The 20733-nt window shown below is 40.6% G+C and overlaps 1 protein-coding gene across 1 annotated transcript; it reads right to left on the bottom strand.

The window, feature by feature from the left end:
• Nucleotides 1-872: 872 nt before the first annotated feature.
• Nucleotides 873-5893, bottom strand: flrt2 (fibronectin leucine rich transmembrane protein 2). The gene is made up of 2 exons (XM_088286328.1): nt 5425-5893; nt 873-3447 (listed from the first exon to the last, which is right to left on the bottom strand). The coding sequence occupies exon 2, from the start codon at nt 2987-2989 to the stop codon at nt 1007-1009; it is 1983 nt and encodes a 660-aa protein (XP_088142454.1). The 5' UTR covers nt 2990-3447; nt 5425-5893; the 3' UTR covers nt 873-1006.
• Nucleotides 5894-20733: the final 14840 nt, after the last annotated feature.

Below are 20733 nucleotides of genomic sequence, written 5' to 3'. Positions count from 1 at the left end.
AATGAAATGTGTGTTTGTGTGTGCGGGGAAAGAGGGGGGAGCAATTTCTTGAGTCTCAGCACATTCATGCACTCCATCGAGGGCAATCATTCTTTGTTGCTTTTTATGTTCATGTTAATCAAGTCGCACCCAATTAAGAGTGTGCAGAAGCTGACAAATCCTATTTCAGAGTTTTCCAAAAAGTGCCTCTTAACCAAGACTCATCTTGGCTCGGATATAAACAAATAGAGCACATACAGGGTTAGAGTTAAAGGCCCTTTTGGGATTTCTCTGCAAGGAAATAATCAAATCACATCCACAATACCTCAGAAGCAAAAGCCACTATTGTTTCCATGAATAGGGAAGTGCACTTTCGTTTTTTGAACATGCTACTAGTAGTGCTTTTCTAATCACTGCCATTTCTGTGTAGGACAATTTCACTATATACTTGGGAGGGTTTTATGTCTCAACAGCGCAAAAAAAAGGCAATTTGTTTTTCAGTTTTCTCTTTCTTCTGTGGTTAGCAAAGAATCCCAGCCCTCATAGTGCCCAACGTTTTTCCAAGACTGACAGCATTTGCCAGAAGCTACACCCAGGGTGCCGTGATTGTACAAATCTGTGTTTGTGTACAGTATTGACCATTAAAACAACATTCAAAACCCTGCTGTTTATAAAAAAAAAAGAAACACTTGGATCTCGTTTTTTTTTCTATTAATAAAAAAGATAGCAGAGAATTCCACATTATTATCCACAGTATAAATTACATCATAGACAGAACTAGGAAATATATATATATATATATACATATATATATATATATATATATATATATATATATATATATATATATATATATATATATATATATATATATATATATATATATAGTACAGTTATATGTCACTAGAATTTTTTTTAGTTTATATTGTTCTGCTATTGTCCACACAAACAGTGTATGTGTGTTTTGTATGTATTGTCAATCATGTATGGAGTTAGTGGGTGCGCCGGTGCGATAGTTGCCACGGCATCACGTGTGGCAAAACTCCGTACTCGGTACGTTGCTGCTCTTGCAGTAGGCTAAACTATTGTTACTGAGGTGACAGTCTCTAAATCCAATCCCCCCATTGGGTGTGTAGATGGGCTGAATGCGGAAATCTCCCTTGAGCAGCTGCTCGTTGTTCAGCGCCACAATCTGGAAACTCGTTTCAGTCATTTCAAGAATGGAGTTATCCTTCTTGGTTCCGGCCTCGCAGTAGTCATCTTTTCTGCGGCCTCGGTTGTATTTCCACTTGGTCGAAGATGACCGGCTCTTCCGGTGCATGTGCCAACAAAAAAGGCTGAGTAGTGTTACTAAGATGATAAGCACCGCTCCGCCGATGATGCCAGCCATTAACAACGTGGAATTAACACTCTCCTTTGGAGTTTGCCCTGACCCGGGAGACTTTGTTGGCAAGGCTGACTTGGTCCTGGCCTCAGAGCAAATTGTATCCTCTCCGGGCCTGTAGGAGTTATGAGTGTCCAAAACGTGCACACAGATCCGGTACACGGACCGGGGTTCCAGGTTGGTGAGGCTGATATGCCGTTGGCCCCCACTCACTGTCCGTTCCTGCATCCCTTCGTTTATTTGGCTTTGGCCCCTTTTGACCCAAGTGACTTTGTAGGCTGTGACGGTGAAATAGGAAGCCCAGCTCACCTCTATACTTGAAGAGTTAACCACATGGAAGGAAATCTGAAGGGGGTCCTCGTAAGGAGGCAGGGGCCCGGGTGGATTGTGATATATTGGGGGAACGGGCGGAGAAGGCGAGTCAAAGTAGTCAGGAATGGAAGTGGTGACAAGAGCGGAGATCATGGTGGTGAGGGGGGTGGTGGTGGGCGGAGGAGGAGGTGTCGAGCGAAGTGTAGGCCATGGCGGTTGGTCAACATCGACTGGACATTCAATAATATCCAAGGTGAGCTCGCGGATCGTCATGCCGCGCACCCTGTCGGGACTCTGACACACGAACCCTCGGGCGTTTATCGATGAAGGCAATGACTTGAGCCACACCACCACCCATTTCACGGCACAGTCACAGCGCCATGGGTTATTTCGTACAATGAGATGCCGTAAGCTTGACAGGCTGTCAAATACACCCTGCGTAAGAGTCTGAAGTTGGTTGTTTGAAATGTCCAACTTCTCTAGTCTATTTAAGTCTGCAAACGCATCGACTGGGATCTGGTCGATCTGGTTCTCCTGTAGGCTGAGTTTGAACAGTGACTGGCTCGGTAAAAGCGGAGGGGGGAAGGTGAGCGAGTTGCGGGCCAGTGCCAGTTCTCGGAGGCTGGCCAGTTCCTGGAAGGTCCCCGGCGCAATGCCCTCATCCGTCAGCAGGTTCCCGTCCAGCAGGAGGCGCTGTAGACGCGTCACATTCTGGAAGGCCTCCTCCGCAATGTTTGCGATTCTATTCTCATCCAGTCGAAGCTCTTTCAAGTCCTCGGGGAGGCCAATGGGAACACTGCTTAAGTGGTTCTTGGTGAGGAAGAGGAGTTTGAGGCTCAGCGCCTCCCTAAAGGCCCCTTCTTCCACCCCCACTGTGGAGATGGAGTTGTCATCAAGGTGCAACTCCTCTAATCGAGTCAACTGCGCTAGGGCTGCCCTGGAGATTGTTTGAATATTGTTCTCCTGTAGATGCAGTACTCTGGTGTTTTTGGGCAGATTGATGGGAAACTCGTCAAGCTGGTTGCCATAGAGATAAACAGTCTCCACAGATGCTAGATTGTGTAGTTCCACAGGAAAGCCAGCGTTGTTGATCTGGTTGTTATGCAGGTAAAGGACATTGTAGCCTTCCTGTATCCCCAGAGGCACAGATGTCAGGCTGCGTTCGTTGCAGTACACAAATAATTTGTCACAACGACACTCTTCTGGGCAAGAGGCACCTGGGCTGAATTGCATTTGAAGGCTTAGGATTACAGTCAACCAAAATTGTAAGAATGAAGTCCAATCCTTATTCCAGGGTCCGGACAGAAACTCCATAGTTGAAAAGAAAAACGAAAAAAAAAAAAAAAGGAAAGGAGGAAAACTATAAGAAATAAACAGAAAGGAGTAAAACAAAGAAAAAAAATGTTTAAATAATAGAATAATCCAGCAAATATTAAATTTTAAAAAACGTCCACCATGGAGAGTCTGGTAACGATGTCAGTTGCTGGGAAATGATCAGGAAAATGTGGGAGTAATCCTGTAAAAGCTAGTCCTCGACTGAAGAGCAATGATTTCATTAGTGGTGGCCGGTCCTTTGACTGACTCCATCCATGCTGAGACATCAGACCGTAGCAGGACTCCTCACTGGTTGCGCCATGCAGAGCTCATCCAGGGCCGGATTGAAGCCACGCGGCAGAGAGCCACCGCAGGCTCCGTTCGCCTGTCCGTCACACACTGCCGCTGTTCCCCGACTGGGGCCGAGTCCAAGGAGGGTGACATTTGGAATCAGAGACCTGTGGGAAAACAAAGAAACGCTAGTATTTTCAGGGTGGCCTGCTCACTCCCCCACTCCTCCACCACCACCACCACCACATCCCCTTCTTCCTCCCAGTGACAAACATGCACACAGGAATACGAACCGCATCTTTTTCAACCTCTTTTTGTTACGATATAGAACCGAACGAGCCACAAACGCATTGTTCGCCCCGACGTCAATTTATGCGCTGCCTGATTGGAAAAGAAAGTTAAACCATCTGATAAATATTCAGAACAGCTCTTGCATATCCGGTATCACAGACATAAAGGAGGGTTTTGTCCCTTCGCACTCTGTCAAGAGAGGGAACAGAGATCAACAACCGTGCACACGCACACACAAACACACACTTAGATTTGCAGTTTGGCAGACAGATCAGCACTGCTTGGTTTCCAAACACGACATTGAAGAAGAGTGAGAGTATATCCTAAACGTGGATGGAAAAAATAGCTGCTGCGTTTTAGTCCAGAACAGATTATGAGTAAACATACTCATGCGTAGAGTAAACAATAGGGATGCTTTTCCAGTGGCCTAAAAGGATCTAATGATTATTATTACGACACTTAGCCATACTGCACTTTCATCACACTCCAAATGTAAGGGTTTGAATAATGAAATTATGGGTGAAGAGCAAATAAAGACCAATGTGGAAAACACACACACTCCCATTAAAGTTCTACCTCTCACTCCCATACATTTACACAAATTGTCAAAAGGAATTGAACAGCAAAATAATTTCGTATTTCCACCTGCGATAAATGAGCAATACTGGCTGTTTTTCACAACGGAAAGGTTGCTAGTCAAGCACAAGGCCACTGCATTACTGAAGACCACAGATCCGTTGGTTTTATGACCCATCAAACATTTTCTCTCCTTGTATATGATTGAAAGATGCTGGTTGTCATCGTTTGATTTCTGCCGAACTGAAGCTCCACCCTGAGTCATTGATGGATAACACGTAATTAAGGGAAGTATGGGGTGAATGTTACGCACATGAATGGCCAAGAGTTGCATTATGTTGCATTTGAGGATCTGCGAGCTACATACCTTACATTAAACGATAATTCTATTTCTAGATTTGTGTACTTAATATTTGATAAAACCTTACTGCTTGATGACATGCACATTATTTTTGAAATTCCCCTTCATGGCTCCTTTGTTGGGATGGCTGTACAAAATAAAACCTTGGACACACATCTGTGATGTACTCGTCTAAATTGAAAGAGCTACTACATTTAATCAAATAAGCAGTGGGGAGAGTAAGCAACCGCGGGAGGCGATAAAACGTGCTACCACAGCAGCGCACACAGAGGAACAAGGCAATTGGATCCATATTATTGCTGCAATCATAAAAACTCCAGAACGTGCAAACTATTTTAAGAAGCAGAACTTTAATAGAGGAATGAATATAGTTTTTGTTAGAGAAAAAAAATGGTCTATACATTTTCCCTCCCATCAGGATTTTCTATCCCTCTCTTATTAAATTTCCACTCTATTGAGCGCATATTCTCACCTCCAGATGAACGCTCTGATACGTGGTCAGGACAATAGGATTAGAAGTGGATTTGCTGGGAGAAACGCAATTAAAAGTTGAAAACGGTGAAGGTATTTAAGAGGCGATAAGAGGCAGATCAGGCATACTTGAAAGGTTGCCCAGTGAGTGGTATTCATTCGGATGGAATATTTGTAAGAGTTGAAAGGCGTGAGGTGCATAGAGAGGGCTGAAACATTTGGACCGGTGCGCTTTCGGGGTAGTCATTTGGTGGGGGTGGCTGGCGAAAAAAAGAAGAAAAAAAGCTGAATTTCCATAAATAAAATAGGGCTACCTATATTTTGTTTATGCGTACATCCTAATTTGTATTCCCCTCTGGTCACTGAGTTTGACTTATAATACGTTTCTAAAGTTAAATTATGAACCGATCAATAATTTCCCTTGCAGTGGTGATGACAACGGTACCTTTGCCGAGTCGTCCTCCGTCCCCCAAGTCTCTACTGCGTTGAACTCTTCTGCCTTCTCACATGCAGTCCTGCTGGATGCTCATGCGTAAAGGTCCGTCTGGTGCCGCTGCAGCCAGGATGATCCGATCGAGCGTCGTCGCAGCATATTTTACGCCACCGCCACTATCCCGACTTTGGTTGCGTGTCGCCAGCTGCTTTAACTCAACGCCACCGGCGCCACGGAGCGAGGGCGGCAGAATACAGGGCGACGATCGCAGCTCCCACTGCTCCGCGTCCACTCAATCAAAACTGCGAGGACCCACTCGTGGAAGTGTCCGCCGTCCGGTTTGTCACGGGCCATGACAGCTGGCTGCGTCCGCCCGGTGCGCTCTTTTAGTGGGGATCAACTTCCACTTTTCGTGTCTCTCGCACAACACTTCCCCGGAGTTGTTTTCTTTGGATCCAATTGATAGTGCGACGTGTGCGCTCTTTGCGCCTCTCTCTCTCTCTCGCTCTCTCTCGCTCCCTCCGCCCTCTCTCTCTCTCTCTCTCTCGTCCGTCCCTCCCCTCCTCAGAATAAAGAATGCATATCCCCCAGCAGCCCCGTAATAGATGTGAGCCACCTCCCTGCTACCCTCACACTGCAGAAAATATTTTGTCTCTCAAAACTCCACACATGTTTGCCCCAGCCTATACCTTAACCACGTGAGCACTCATTTGCATTTTAATTGGCGTTTCTAATACAAAACTCCACTAAAGGGCTTTTCTTTTGCATCAATTTAGCTTCCAAATAAGGTTTGCCTAACTTTTCCAGGTTAACACGCATTTTCTGGCAACTCAGACTTATTATCATATATGTGCATTGTGCAAATCACACATGCATACTCTTTTAACTATACTCACAAAATCTTAAAATCAATTAGTCAAGTTGAGTGCCTATATATATTCGAACGGCTCATATTTTTTTATGTTTGCTCAATTTATCATGTCATTTGGTACGAAATTAGTGAGACATGCAGATCCATTTTTTTTCTTCATTATTTCTATTAGCGGCTCCACTGGCAATATAAAAACACGGATGTTTGTCAAGTTGAATATAAATTAGGCAACATGTAATCTTTCAGCCAAAAGTGGTTAAGTCAACTTGCGGGCATGTGTGTGCGCCATTCAGCAAGTCATCATTTTTGGTATGAGAGAAATTAAGTTATGCATGTTTGCGCAATATGAAAGCGAGTTCAAAGTCATTTCATGTTCATGAAAAACATCTTTTACGTTATTCTATCATATATGTGACGTCAACGATGGGAGTTTTTTTTTTTATGCCCATGTTATTATGGATGGTAAAGATGTACTATTCTGTGTTTGTGACGTTAATGGTTAACAAATTTGTGTTTGTGATGTGAAAGATGTTGAACTCTTTCGAGTCAGTGGTGTTCAGTGTCAAAATTCTTAGACTGAATTGGCCCAAAGTAGTGATGGGAAAATGAAGCTTCATGATGTTTCATGAACCAGTTGTTCTATTTTTTTTTTTTATTCCTCGAGATGACACTGTTGGTTTAAAAAAAATGGCCATTCAGTGTGGTTTCTGTTTTCAGTCTTCCATTGAACAGTGCCATCTAGAGGAGTTATCATATATAACAACAATATAACTGGTTCATGAAGCATCTTGAAGCATCATTCTCTAAAACAATGAAAAATCTCTTCTCGGCTGTTTCCCTTCACAGCAATGTGAGGTGCCCAACGGTGACACCAGTGGCTGTTAATGTTAAATGTTTGTAAACCACTTGATAATTAAAAATATATATATTTTATGTTTTATTTAACGCAATCAAATATATGACAAAAATACTTGTATTGTAGTCTGTGTAAAATTAAAATTCAACATCCAAGTAGGTAAGTTTTGTTTTACGTCTATTTCCGAAAATCTGTTAGTGAGCAAAGCGATTTTAAATTTTGCAAAATTGTGAACGGTTGCGAGCTTGGCGAGTAATGTCTACAATTCTGTGTTGGTAAAAAATGCTAATAGGGCTTCAATGATTTCCTTCCACCAAGGTGAGAAATGACAGAAAAAGTTTCAGTTTAAGACCAATAGGTAATTTCCTTTTTCACCAAAACACAAAAATTCTGTTGTATTATCATACACACATGCAAATATATAAAGGCTTTACTGATTGACAAAAAAAAAAAATCCTAACAATTCTTACATTTTCAATACGCTGTCCCGCGGTGGGTTCCAGGCGCTGGAGCCTCTTTTTTCTGACTTTGGTTGGAAGGCACACTGCACCCTTGACTAGTCACCAGTCAATCAAAGCCACATATTGAGACATTGAGTGAGAAGTGAATTCACACCGCTTGCACACAAGTCAGGTGAGTGACCGCGACACCGACAGTGACTTACACAATTCGGGAGAATGGAAACCGCAGCTTTTGTTTATGTACGAGCACAGTCAACAAGGCATCTTTTAATCACTTGAATCCTCAGGGATCATTCCCATGCGAGGGCGAGAAACACACACTTGTCTAAACATTTTGATGTGTTGTTGAAGAGTCAGTGAAAACCATTTAATCACTTCATGGTACATTTTTGCATGCAAAGCATTAAAATCTCAATTTTGATATCGGGACAGTTTTGGTCCGTCTCGGTGTTTGCCTATCGTGCTTAATTTCAGCTGTCATGCATGACTGTAGAGGTTCTAGTCTAAATTCTATTCCTTCATAAAAAGGAGATTCGGCTCCTCGCATGAATTATTGATAGCATAAATTTAGAGGAAACAGTCTATTTTTATTTTTGCCTTGATGGACAAGTTTGCAGTGGGCCGCTATGATCTTTATGGACTAGCATTGGTGTCTTTCTTTATAGCATGTGAATAAAATGGAGCTTGAACGTCATTCTTCGGTAGACACGCAAAAGACGTTACAGACAGTGAGTAACTAAAACACGAGCAAATTAATTCATATATTCCTGAAAAAAGCTGCATTGAAATCAACCACAATGAGCAGATTTTTGACAGTATTCTGAATACACGCCATAACGGTGTTGATATAGGATATGAAGAATATCCATTCATAATCCTGTTTAAAATATTAAAAAACGTTCATTTACAGTTTTGAATTACCACTCTGTATTTAAGAATTCTAACTCCTCATCAGTTTTACTAAACTGTGCTAATGTCTTGACTTTGTTATTTACTTCATGTTTATTTTTGTGTTGTTGCTGGCTAATGCTGCTAAATTTAGATTGTGGACCTCTGTGGAGGTGGAAAAATAAAACAAACAAAATCAAATACATACTGTATTTTCCGGACTATAAACCGCAAATTTTTTTCCAAGATTTGGAACCATGCAGCCAATGCAACGATGTGGCTGTTTTGTGGATTTTTCTTCCACCACTAGGGGCGCTCTAAAGTTCTGAAAATACACTAAATAAATCTAGATTTTTTTTTTCTCTTGGGTCAGTTTTGTTTTAATTAGCGAAGTTGTTGCCGTGTTATAAGGCACTGTTTTAAGAATCTCTTTTTGTGCATTCAAAGTAAAAAAATCGTTCTGTACATGCAGCAAAAAACAAATTTTTTCAACATAGAAAACTTATAGGCTAATAGCCTGGTGAGGCTTGTGTATCGTTTTTTTGTGAGTGTTTTTTTATTCATTTATTTATTTTCCCGTATGCAGGTGCGTCTTAGAGTCCGGAAAAGCAGCAATGTTTATTTTTATCTTGTTGATGGCTAATGCTGCTAAATTTAGATTGTGGACCTCTGTGGAGGTGGAAAACTAAAACAAACAAAACAAAAAAAAAAAAAATATATATATATATATATATATATATAGTAGTGTGAGAAACAAATGCCACTCGAGAGGTTCTTTTTTTTTTTCAGTCAATAACCTCCGTGTAATTTTAGTGGAAATTCCCTTTCTTTCCGGCGCCTGGAGTGCTTTGGTGTGGCATATTTACTCTGCATGCTTCTGCACCTTGATAAAACTTGCAGATACACAAGAACCCCACACACATGAAAAGCCGATGTCCGTCGGCTCCGTTCCAAACTGTGTTAACGGCGCGGCAGAGAAAGAGGGGAAAAGTCATCTTAGATATGCAGATGTGTTTATCCCTTGGTTAAATTCATTACCGTCCCTCGAGACGTCATTAGCTTATCACATTCCTCTCTGCATTCATTTACATCTGGACATTGCAAAGCACTTCAAAAAGGTGCCGGCCAAATTAGTGTTACAAGAAAAGTAGAAACCCCTGCATGAATTTTTTACTGAGCAAACTGTGGGAAATCACGGCAACACTGCACACTGCAGAAGGTTGATTAGGATCCGCCTCTCACTTCTGAGATTGGGGATTCAAATCCGGGCTCTCGGCTCGCATGTTCTCCAAGCGCTTGCGTGGGTTTTCGCCGGACACTCTGACTTCCTTCTACATCCCGAATACATGCATGCATTTACTTTAAACTTTGCCTGTTTGTGTCTCGCAATTGGCGGGCGATCAATTCCGGGTGTACCCTGCCTCTCACTTCAACTCAGCTGGGATACGCGGTGCAGGAAACAGATGAAAGTTTAGACTGCCGATCGATGTGTTCATTAATTTCTAAGGCGATGTAATTATGTTTTACCCCCCATTGATTGGCAATATTCATGCATCTAATGTCACAGTAGGTTTCCCCAAAGACAGCGCTGTATTTTACTCATGGAAGACGCTCAGACTTCGTTTTCCGCATCAGCACATCCGCTCCAACACTAAATCGCGATATTTTTACTGCTTCCTTTGTGCTCATTAGCATATTTTTCTGTAAAAAATAAGTAGACTGTAACCATTTAACTCAGGGGTGCCCATTGTGTCGATCGCGATCGACCTGTAGCTCGCAAAGGGGGTGTCGGTCGATCGCATTGACATACAGAGCAGACAGTCGTAGTTGCAAGCACAAAGTAGCAAAATTAGCTGTTTCCATCTTGTTCCGTCTACTCTAAATCCAATAATGACGTATTGAAATGATTTGGGAACATGTAAGTTAAGTAAAACGAGGATTTTTTTATTTATTTTATTTTTGCGGTGGGCTCCGTTGCAGCTCCCGTCCGGACTATTCATCGTCAAGTAAGGACAGAAAATGTGCACTTAATATATACTGTAACTATATAAAATATTCAGACTCTATTTTCAAATAAATATAGACTTGGGCTTGGTTATTTTAGAAGTAGCTTGCATGCTGAAAAAGATTTGGCACCCCTACTTTGACTTTGTGTGTTAAGTACAAAAAAACTTTCTGGTCTTTGACCTTTCGATTGAACAAATAAACCTTTTGCCGTCAACATAGCACAAAATCATTGCGTTTCATGCAAATTTGTAAGGACTTTAAATTTAACACACTGTACAAAATTCACATTTTAGGATATGCTATTTTTCTTTCTATATTGCATTGTGGATAAGCTTTGCATATGCTCACCGATGGATGCGAGTTTCAAATTTTCCCTTCAGGTGTCACCACAGCGGATGATTCGTCTGGCATATTTTTTATTTATTTATTTTTTTATGCTAGATGCTTTTCCTGATTGTCCCATTTATCTGGGCCTGGGGCGAGTGTCTAAGTATTTGGGCACTGGGCAGAAATCACAACTGCACCATCTGCAGTCACTACCCGACACACTGATGATCATATTCCAGGAAGAACATATTCTTGTCAAGACAGTTACTGTTTGCATGCACAAAAATTCATAGTGCTGTAACCATTTTTCCGGGCCTTGTCTGAAGGCTGAATCTGGGTCATTGCATGGAATGATAGTGAAGGCAGCCTGTGAGTTATAATGCAAGATAGTCCTGACAGAGTTCTGCACCTATGCTGAAGCCAGCCTGTAAAAACATTTGACAACAAGCAAGCCCCTGTAGTTCAGTAGAGGGAGGGGTGAGGGATGGCAAACACACAGGGGGAGGTGTTGGTGTGGTGTTGTTTTTTTTTTTTTTTAAGCAATGCAATGGAGCTGAAATGGCTTAAAAGAGGACAGGAAGAGAGGATTGTGGATTACTGGCATCTTTGACATGAGACGCCAAAGTCATCCTTGTCTTCCTAAGATTTAATACGTAAGCTGGCTGCTTAGCAACACATGCAGTAATTGTCAGGCAACGCACATATATTGGCCAATCGGTGCTGAGTTTTACATCTACGCACACAAAATAAACCTCCAAGGATCTACCGACAGAGCACATCAAGAGTATATGAATTTCATTTACTAATGGGTGCAACGGAACCAATAAAATAAATCTATTTATTCCAGATGCTGGTTGACGACTGTTGGGATTTTGAAACAAATTTTCAACAATTAGTGGAAATACTAATTACTAATACAAGAGCTCTGTTACAGAAAACGGATGAATTAGCGGAAATCTTTAATTTTGTGACGGAGGTGTTCTTAATCAGAGGATAGCCAGCCCGTCATCGATAAAAACTGAGACCTGTTATAATTCCAACACCATTTGCCTGATTTGGATGTCAACACTCTCTAATTATAGCAGTTAAAGCACATCTTGTTTGTTTCAATTCAAATCCATTGTGGTGGTATTTTGAGTCAAAAAGATGAAAATTGCGCGTCTTCATGTCCAATGAATGAAGAGATAAGGAAGTGACTTAATGCCTGAGCGGAGCTCATTCAGGTCTGATTATGATCAGGTAGATGGTAATATTACACAATAATCTCTCCTTTATCCCTTGTGGCTGGGAATGATGACACATCTTAGTCTACGTGCATCATATAAGACTAATTTCATAACTATTTAGGAGAGCGAGACAATGCATTTGCATCTTCAAAGCAGTGAGACAATCTTTTATTTCATATACCAGGCGCTTCCTCTCTTTAACATTCTGTTTGTTAAAAAAAGTCTCAATAATTAGTAAAAAAAACAACAACAAAAAAAAAATATCTTTGCATCTATTTACGGAAACTAAGTGCATGCCAATGTGCATTAATCTGGTGATAGCACGGTTTGAGCGGAGGCGGTTGGCATGGTGGTTGGATCAGATGTCGAGAGGTGCTATTTGCTTCTTGTTTCCAGCCATGAGCCGAGACTGCTTTTGACAGACATCACAGTGGGGGATCCGTTTGCTCAGCCACAGTTTCTTTTCTAGTTCTTTTCCTATATCATTTAAGGAAAGTGATTCAAAGAGGATCTAAGGGAAGATATTAATATTTGTGACCTTTCTGCCATTTTCACATTGATGTAGTATTCTTAGGGTGCCTTGATACTCTGAATGAAACCTCTAATACAGGTGTGGGCAAATTACGGCCCGGGGGCCACATGCGGCCCGCTAAACGTTTTAGTCCGGCCCGCCGAACTTGAAAAAAATGTAATCAATAAACTTTGTTTATGTTTTATTTTCTAATTACTGTGATTGTTCATAGACATAAATATTGGTGTAATGCTTTTGTTCACTTTCATTTAAAATTAAATGTATTTTTAATATCTGATAAGGTGAGGTAACCAAAACACTGCATCCATCCATTCCTGGTCCGGCCACTTTGTCAAATTTGCGGCCCGCCAATCAAACGCTTGCCCACCCCTGCTCTAATAGAATCTGTCTTTAGTGATGAAAGTTTGATTCTTACTGTCAATGTCAATCAAAATATTACTTTCATGCCATCCTAATCAAACATGACCGAGAAGGCCTTGCTTTTCATACCAACCACAGTCATGGCCCAATGAAATAAAATGCACATAAACACTCAAAACACAAGAAGGAACAAACCTAAGTAAAAAGCAATGTTTAGAATTGTGAAAAAAAGACTGTTGAAGAATTAGGGAATTAGCGTCATAGTGATTTTTAGATCTGATTGAATGAGCCACCAATCGAATTGTAGGGAGTGAGAAAAATAGACGATGAATAGTACACAAAAGAAGCAACACGACTGCAAATAAAAGCTCAGTAAAATGTTACGTTTTATTTAGGCTTGTGCCTGTTTGTATTATAAATGTGTTGCGCAAGCTTCTGGAAATGTTGTTTCATGAAACCTTGACTGTGGATGGTATGATTAACTACGACTTCTACGCCCCTGAGAGTAATTATATCCGATATTATTCCCTAGAACAAGCATTGCATTTTTTGCAGCTCACCGTAACAGCAGAACAGTTCCAGGAAAAAAAAATATTTCATGTTCTTAGGAGACTTTTTTCGTATGTTTCAAATGTGCATAATATATTTTTAAGCACTGCAATCAGTGAAACATACCACATCACCAAGTCTGTGCTCCAGTTGCATTCATTATTTTAAGCAGACAGGGGTTGTAATGTTCATTGCCAAAAAGGAAGACCACGATCCGGATACCCATGATGCAAATATCGAAACGCTCTTACTGGAAGGTCTGTTTTGACTACCTGGATGAAAAAGTGCTCCATTTCAGACGCTAAAAAAAGATTTATGGGCCTATTCTGGGTCTGAGTGAAGACACTGTCAGAACAACTGGTGTAAAACAAAACAATTTTCAAACATTGTGCAACACCTGGAAACAAAATGTCCCTGGAGAGCTGTGTTGTGAAGACTAAAATGCAATTCAAGAGCGCAAAGACCAATTCTTCACTTTGCCTTTTTTCCGGATGATGCTTAACAACTCGCCATTTTTCAAATGTCTAATCACGGCGCTTCTGTGGAATGCCGTCATTTTGCCTCTATTAAGCATCTCACCCACAAGAAAACAGATTGTCGGTTTTTCCTTATTCGGTGAAAGTACAGATGATACACAATGTTAGTGAAGAGCCAGAAAAGCACCCGATGGACTGCAACTCACAATAGACAATCTAGACAAAGAGGTAAATAGACAGATGCCAGGAAGGAGCAGGTCTCTGGGTCACGAGAAAGATGGGCCTGCTCCCACCTCCCTTCCCTGTAGCTTTTCTTTTGTTTGAAGTCACATCTGGGCTCAATTTCCTCTCCTGACTCGAGCAAAGAGGAAGTCTTCTGGGTGGGTGGAAGGGCGACTGTTGCCTTCTAGGCTTTACTGTACAAAAACTGTAATCCGTGAGTCATTTTCACTCCGAAGCTGAATAAACGCTGCATCCAGACCTTGACTCACTTGCATTCATCAGACTGAATTCACTATGGCGTTTTAGAGGGATCAGATGTTCATAAGGGCGAAATGAGGTTGCGATTGAAAACCGATATGATTCATTTTATGTGCGTGATATAAAAAAAAAAACAATAGGGGTGTGATAGTGTGAGTTTCGTGTTGAAAAGCGATCACGATTCTGAGGGCCAAGAGTGACAGAGGGCTCGCCAGAGAAAATACGTGAATTCTAAGGGTGCCGCACATTCAGGGGCCGCCACAAAATCTAAAAAAAAAATTTAAAAAAATCTCCATTGAGTGGACTGTAATTGCATTAAAGTGGGTTGTTAATATTAACTTGAAATGGAAATGCTTTATTTATAATTTATTTTGTGCATACCATCCTTTGCCACCACTATGAAATAATGCAGTGCTGAGGCAACCTCATGGATGGAGTGAGATCCCAAATTATTACATTTGTTTTCAAAGATTAGCTTTTCATTAAAATCGAGTAAAATACAACAGAAATATGCAACTCAAAACATAAGAGACACCTCTGACTTCATGCGACTCTAAACCCACAGACTCAAGTAAGCTAGGTTAGCTTCACCGTTTAGCTCACTGAAAGCGGTTCACTCATGAACTAATTTTTAATGTCAGTTATAAGACATTAACATGATGTTGTGACTAAAACTCAATCATGAGAAGATTATCATCGTGTTAGCGCCATGTACACTGTACACAGACACCGCCTTGAGTGGTTTGACTGTTCCGGCGCTGTACCTCTGCGTCCGCCATATTGGATGTGGCAAATGGTCTGAACTTCTTGTAACGATACTGTAAACAGTTATATTTTTTGCTGGTTTTCAAGCTGTCAGAAACCTCGCCTTGCGCAAGCGTAATGTTACCTTGGTAAGGTATATTAATCACTGTCAAGAAGCTGTACAGGAAATGAGACTAGTTCAAATACATTTACGTTTGGGTGAAATCAGTCCGCAATTGCTCATGCGCATTTTTGTTTGAAGCATGCTTAGGTGATACAATGGTGCAAAGCAGTCTGATTTCATCACACTTTAAAGCTGCGCACAGCTGTTTAGAAGGCCCTGCCTGCTCTTAGAACGCCAATCTATGTTTATCATCAGCTTTCCCCTCCAACTAATTAACAGAGGCCCGGAACGCCATACACCACAGCCCCCTTGAACCTTTTCTCTTCTGACACCTTCTCCTCACTGTTGATTTATTATTGCATGTTTTCAAATTAGTTCTGAGTGCAGAAGCGCTCACAGCAATTTTCACTGGCATGACTTGATAGGCTTATTAATTGCTGCACTTTAATAAGTAAAAATAACTTGGTGCTCAAAATGTGATCTAAAACCGGTTGTTTACTTTTAATTATTGTCCTGCACATATAAAAATTTGTGCGTTTGTCATGGATTATTACGGGCCGAGATTTTATATTCAGTCGAAATATCTTTTCAGCAGCAACATCTTGCATTGTGGGTAGCAGTGTGTTGCGGGGATTGTATTACCTATCTAAGTCCCCATGTTGACGCTCAGATTGAAAAATCCCCTGTTGCAAGATGAGACAGGAAGTCGGATAAATCCCAATTACATCAGCAACCAGGTGAAAGCGCTTCCCAACCGACAGCTACAACTGCAATTATTCTTTCAGACACGGCTAAGCTATAGTGTTTAATCCTTCTCAGTGCTGATGGCACTACTTGTCTTTTCTTTTGGGGTGTCATAATTCAAATGTCTGATCCGAGGTTTTGGTTTCTTTCCTGTCGTTAATTCGTCATCATCATCATGATTTCTTTTGTTATTTCTTCTAGTCACAATCAGCTCCACAGCATTAACCCTGGCCAGTTTTCTGTAACTTAATGCTTTGTGGTATTAAATCTTGGCGCGTGTACATAGGCTCGTTTGGAATGGCGGTCACGCGTCGAAATGGAACTCATGAAACTGAATGGCCTGCAGACACGCAGATGCGGATGAAGCTGCTGGATCTTCTTTTAACTTCCAACTGTATCTTTTATATACAGGATCCTCCAGTCATTGTTACCATGTCAAGAAAAAAGAAACAAAAATAAATGCTGCTTTTGACCCATATGGTTTTGCTGAGGCAGTTAGCCCCCTTGCAACAATCTGCGGTTCCATCTGGTCACCGTGGTTACTCTAAGCCACCCCCCCCCCTGCCCCTCAATTTTGTTTTCACTTACTACCACAGCACACCGCCCCAGTTTGGAAATAGTCTGACAAAACATCCTAAGGGTGTCTCTTGGTGGACGCCTGCTTGAGAATTAGCGCTCCTCTCAGGGTGCCTCTGATGAATCAAGACTGCCTTGTTTCGCCTCAGCTCGCCTTGTCTCTTGTCTTGAGAGGAGGAAGAACAAAGTGTGGGAGGAAGAGGAGCCGAGTCAAGGGGATGACTTAGGGTGTGAGTGACAATGTAAAAGCAAATCGATTAAAAAGGCATCTCTTTGCAATGCCCAGAAGAGCACAAGACCGCTCTTTTCTGTCACGATCAGGTGGCACAAGGCCCAAACCAGACATCTGCAACCGTGCGCAGATTCATTGAAAGGCACTTTTGTAAACCAATCACATATGGCTATTATCTTCCCCCTGGACTCGAGTGATGACTCTGCATGAGGGGATTGGACCTGCAGATGGCATTGTTTTTCTTTCTTTCCATTATTTTACGTTTAATACAGAAGAGTAAAATCCTCATAATCTGCAGATTGCAGTTTCGAGCGATTTCTTACTTGACGGTCTGAGCTCCTGTTCCTACAATATATTTGTCCAAGAGAAGAGCGAGGTAATTTAAAATCTTTTTAATACCGTGATTTGAGATTGAAATTTTTTGTTCTTCTTATGATACTCCGACATTAAACTTGGCGGCAAAATGTAATGGCGTGATGATTTTTAGGAAACCAGATTCAGAAGGGCCCACAATACTAAATAAAATGTACGTAAAACCAGCTGCATCTGCGGGTACACTTTTTTTTTTTTTTTTTAATATTACCTCCCATCCTCGTGTTACACTGGTATGGCAGGTGAGAATATTAAAACCGATACTCAAAACTTGCCTGACGTCAGAAGTTCTATGATTATGAAATGCAGCATTGTTAGCGAACTGTTCTGACATCGCTTCTTGAATTCAGACAAAATTTTGGAAAACTCATCCGCTAGCTAAATCTGCATTAAATTGAGGTTCGACTGTCAATAGTTTACTAAAACAAAATGCAGAGAGGTAAAGTAGGAGTGCGGTCAACAAAAAAAACGAAATCCCCAAAACAGAATTAAAAAAGTAACTGGCTGATAAAAAAAAAAACTAAATGCAAAAAGAATCAAGACATGACTGAGGGAACCCAGTGAATCAACACAGATAGAAAGAAACCAGCAAACTAAATACAATCAAGACAACGAGGAACACCTGGACAAGGCATGAGTGGCTGAGAGAGCTGATTGGAAGACACAAAGACTCAGATTGATGAGCTCAGGTGTGAAAAAAGGGCAGAACAAGATAAAAGCACAAGAAAACAAGACATAAAAATGAGACAAAACCAGATCTAACCGAACAACAAAAACACACACACATTTTTAAAGAATCATGTTTAACGTTTGAAGCTACTTTACCCAAAGTTTGTGTTGACATTGAGGCACAGATATGTGTGCTGCTTAAATTTTGCCCAGCAATAAGACCAGATAGATGTAAAAATCTCTTTGAACGACAAATACTGTAGCATGTTTGCTCGATAAAATGTAGCCAAGCTTATAACAGTAAATCGCCTTATTGAAGGAAAACGGTATGTAGTGGTCGATATCTTTTTTTTTTTCAGGAACAGATGACTTCACTCATGCCTGGCTCATTACACACACGTTCTTTTTCAAAACAACCGGAGGAATTTATTATTATTTTTTTTAAATAAGAAACGGTGCTGATCTTTGACTCCACTGTAAAATTCATGATTTTCTCTTTTGGTTCTTACATTTGTCTTCGCCCACCGTCTTTGTTCTTAACTTGGCACAAAGCAGATTAATTGTGCGGTCTACAAAAGGCAGGAACAAGCCAGCGCACCTGTCTGATAACATGTCACATTAAGACGAATGCGTCATCGCTTTGGTCTTGATCAGCTCAATAGAAAGGCCCAGGGCCCAGAATAACGTCACTAGAACAATGGGGGAATGTGACACTAAAGCTGGCACAGGGTGTAATATGAGGGATTGAGAAATGTTGACCAAAGTGACATTTCGAAAACCCTGCCAGGCGGCTGGATTGGGTTGTCATGTCAACACAGCATGGCAGGAAAGAAGCATGAAGAGGTCTTAGTTTCTCTTTGTAAATTGGGACATTGTTTGTTTTCCAAGACAGGAATAAAAAATGATTTTAGGACATGGGGAGTTTCGGGTCATAATTTTTTGTATTATTATTATTATTATTATTATTATTATTTAGTGCTGTCAAATTTAAACTCAAGATTAAATTAAATATTTTTTAAATAATATACACAATTAAATATTTTAACACAGTTAATTAACTCAGTTTTATTTACTTCAAAAATAATTTGCATAATTTGAAAATATTGTACTATATTATCTGTATATCTTGAGCATATCATGTCAGAACAAAACACCCTGCTTAAGTTACCACCGGGCCTTTCAAACCAGCACTGCTGGAGTGTGGCGCTTATAACTAAATGTACTGTGTAAATTTTGACAAAGAAAAATTCCTGTAACAATGACTCACCCCACTTTGATCATATTCAAGGATCAAAGAAAGCTATTCGAACAGTCTTGGATTTAAAATACGCTTCATATTTGGTGATTTTAAATTAATTACAAAATATTATTCAAGTAAATACCGGGTAAAAGCTTCACAAAAATAGAAATAAATAAATATGCGATTAATCGCAATAAATTACGGATTTTTTATTGCGATTAATGAGTTAAAAAATGTCAGCGCTTTACATTATTATTATTATTATTATTAATATTATTAAATATAGGTGACCAATTGAAAATGTTCTCTAATTGCGATAAGCTGTTAACATGAGATCACAAAGGAACAAATGTTTTTCAAAACAATATCTTACGGCTAATATATTGATGCTGAAGGAAATAGTTGGTAAAAATGTGTTTAATCAATCATTTAATTAAACAATAATGCGACGATTCACCAGTACAGTGAAGATTACACCACATTACCGTCCCAGTAATCGTTTCTAAAAAGAGGATTTAAAAGACTGCTGTGCTAATGTCACTTATTTAAATCGCTCTACATCCAGTTGCACTTATTGTATTTTAACAGAAAAAATGTAATGGCATCATATTCCAACTTTTTAAGTTATTCCAAGAATAAAATGTCGCTATTGCCTCTGTGTCCAAATAAATTGCCCTGATGTCATCCCCATCTTATTCACAACCCCTCGGGGCTGAAATGTTTGATATCTTTCTGGAACTTTGAAAACAGCGTCACGAAGGATCCACAATCGTCACATAGATCAGGACGTATTGGCATACTTGGCAAGACACTTGATTGAGTGGTTCGACCCCTAAAGTGGTAGATGCGCTGGGCTTTGCTCTAACATCCTGCGGTTGCCGATGGGGACAGATTCATTTGTACCACCGAGCTCGCTTTTTGGTGTTTGAACTCATTTTTGGATTTGTCACTTTACATTAACTCAAGAGGTAACGTAAAGCTTTTAAAAAGTGGTACCGTTGGAACTTACGCTTTGGTGGTGGCTGCTATGATCTACATCAGAAACATTGAAATTAAAGAAGTCCTCACTGTCTTTGATGCGCTTTAAATACTGCTTCTTGAATTACCATATAATCCCTGACGCTAAAGGGATGGTTAGTAAATCAGTTTAGTCGGACGGGTCTCTATACAGTATGATACTTCCCGTCCTGCTGCAGTTAACCAAAACCTCGTCTAATATTGCGGTTTTGTCATCTTGAATGCCCTTTCCTGATCCTTCCCTGAAAACAGATGTTAAGTATCCATACATCAGCCCCTATTTAGGATGTGGTAGTCCTGTTTTTTATTAAACACAATCATGATGTATGTAATTTTGACACTAAACACCATTTGTCATAGCGAGTCACTTGTTTGACACAACCTTGGGATGGAGCATGTGGGACTGAGAGCACGGGCCAGTTATGCCGCTTTAAACTGACATTCACGGTGACATGTGATGGTTAAACAAACAGACTGGAGGCAGAACATTGCACACGCTGTAACAGACGTGTTTGTATCTCGCCCTCTGAGAGTGACTTTTTTTTTTTTTTTTTTTTTGCACACACAGAG

This window comes from Idiotropiscis lumnitzeri, chromosome 21 (assembly GCF_059441095.1).
Source record: "Idiotropiscis lumnitzeri isolate Australia: NSW breed Sydney's pygmy pipehorse chromosome 21, RoL_Ilum_1.0, whole genome shotgun sequence".
Taxonomy (NCBI): domain Eukaryota; kingdom Metazoa; phylum Chordata; class Actinopteri; order Syngnathiformes; family Syngnathidae; genus Idiotropiscis; species Idiotropiscis lumnitzeri.
Note: the sequence above shows the minus strand (reverse complement) of the source record. Positions and strands in the feature narration are given on the sequence as shown.

Bases quoted from the DNA above. Each gene is read 5' to 3' on its own strand.
- flrt2 (XM_088286328.1), bottom strand. From the start codon at position 2,989: ATGGAGTTTCTGTCCGGACCCTGGAATAAGGATTGGACTTCATTCTTA.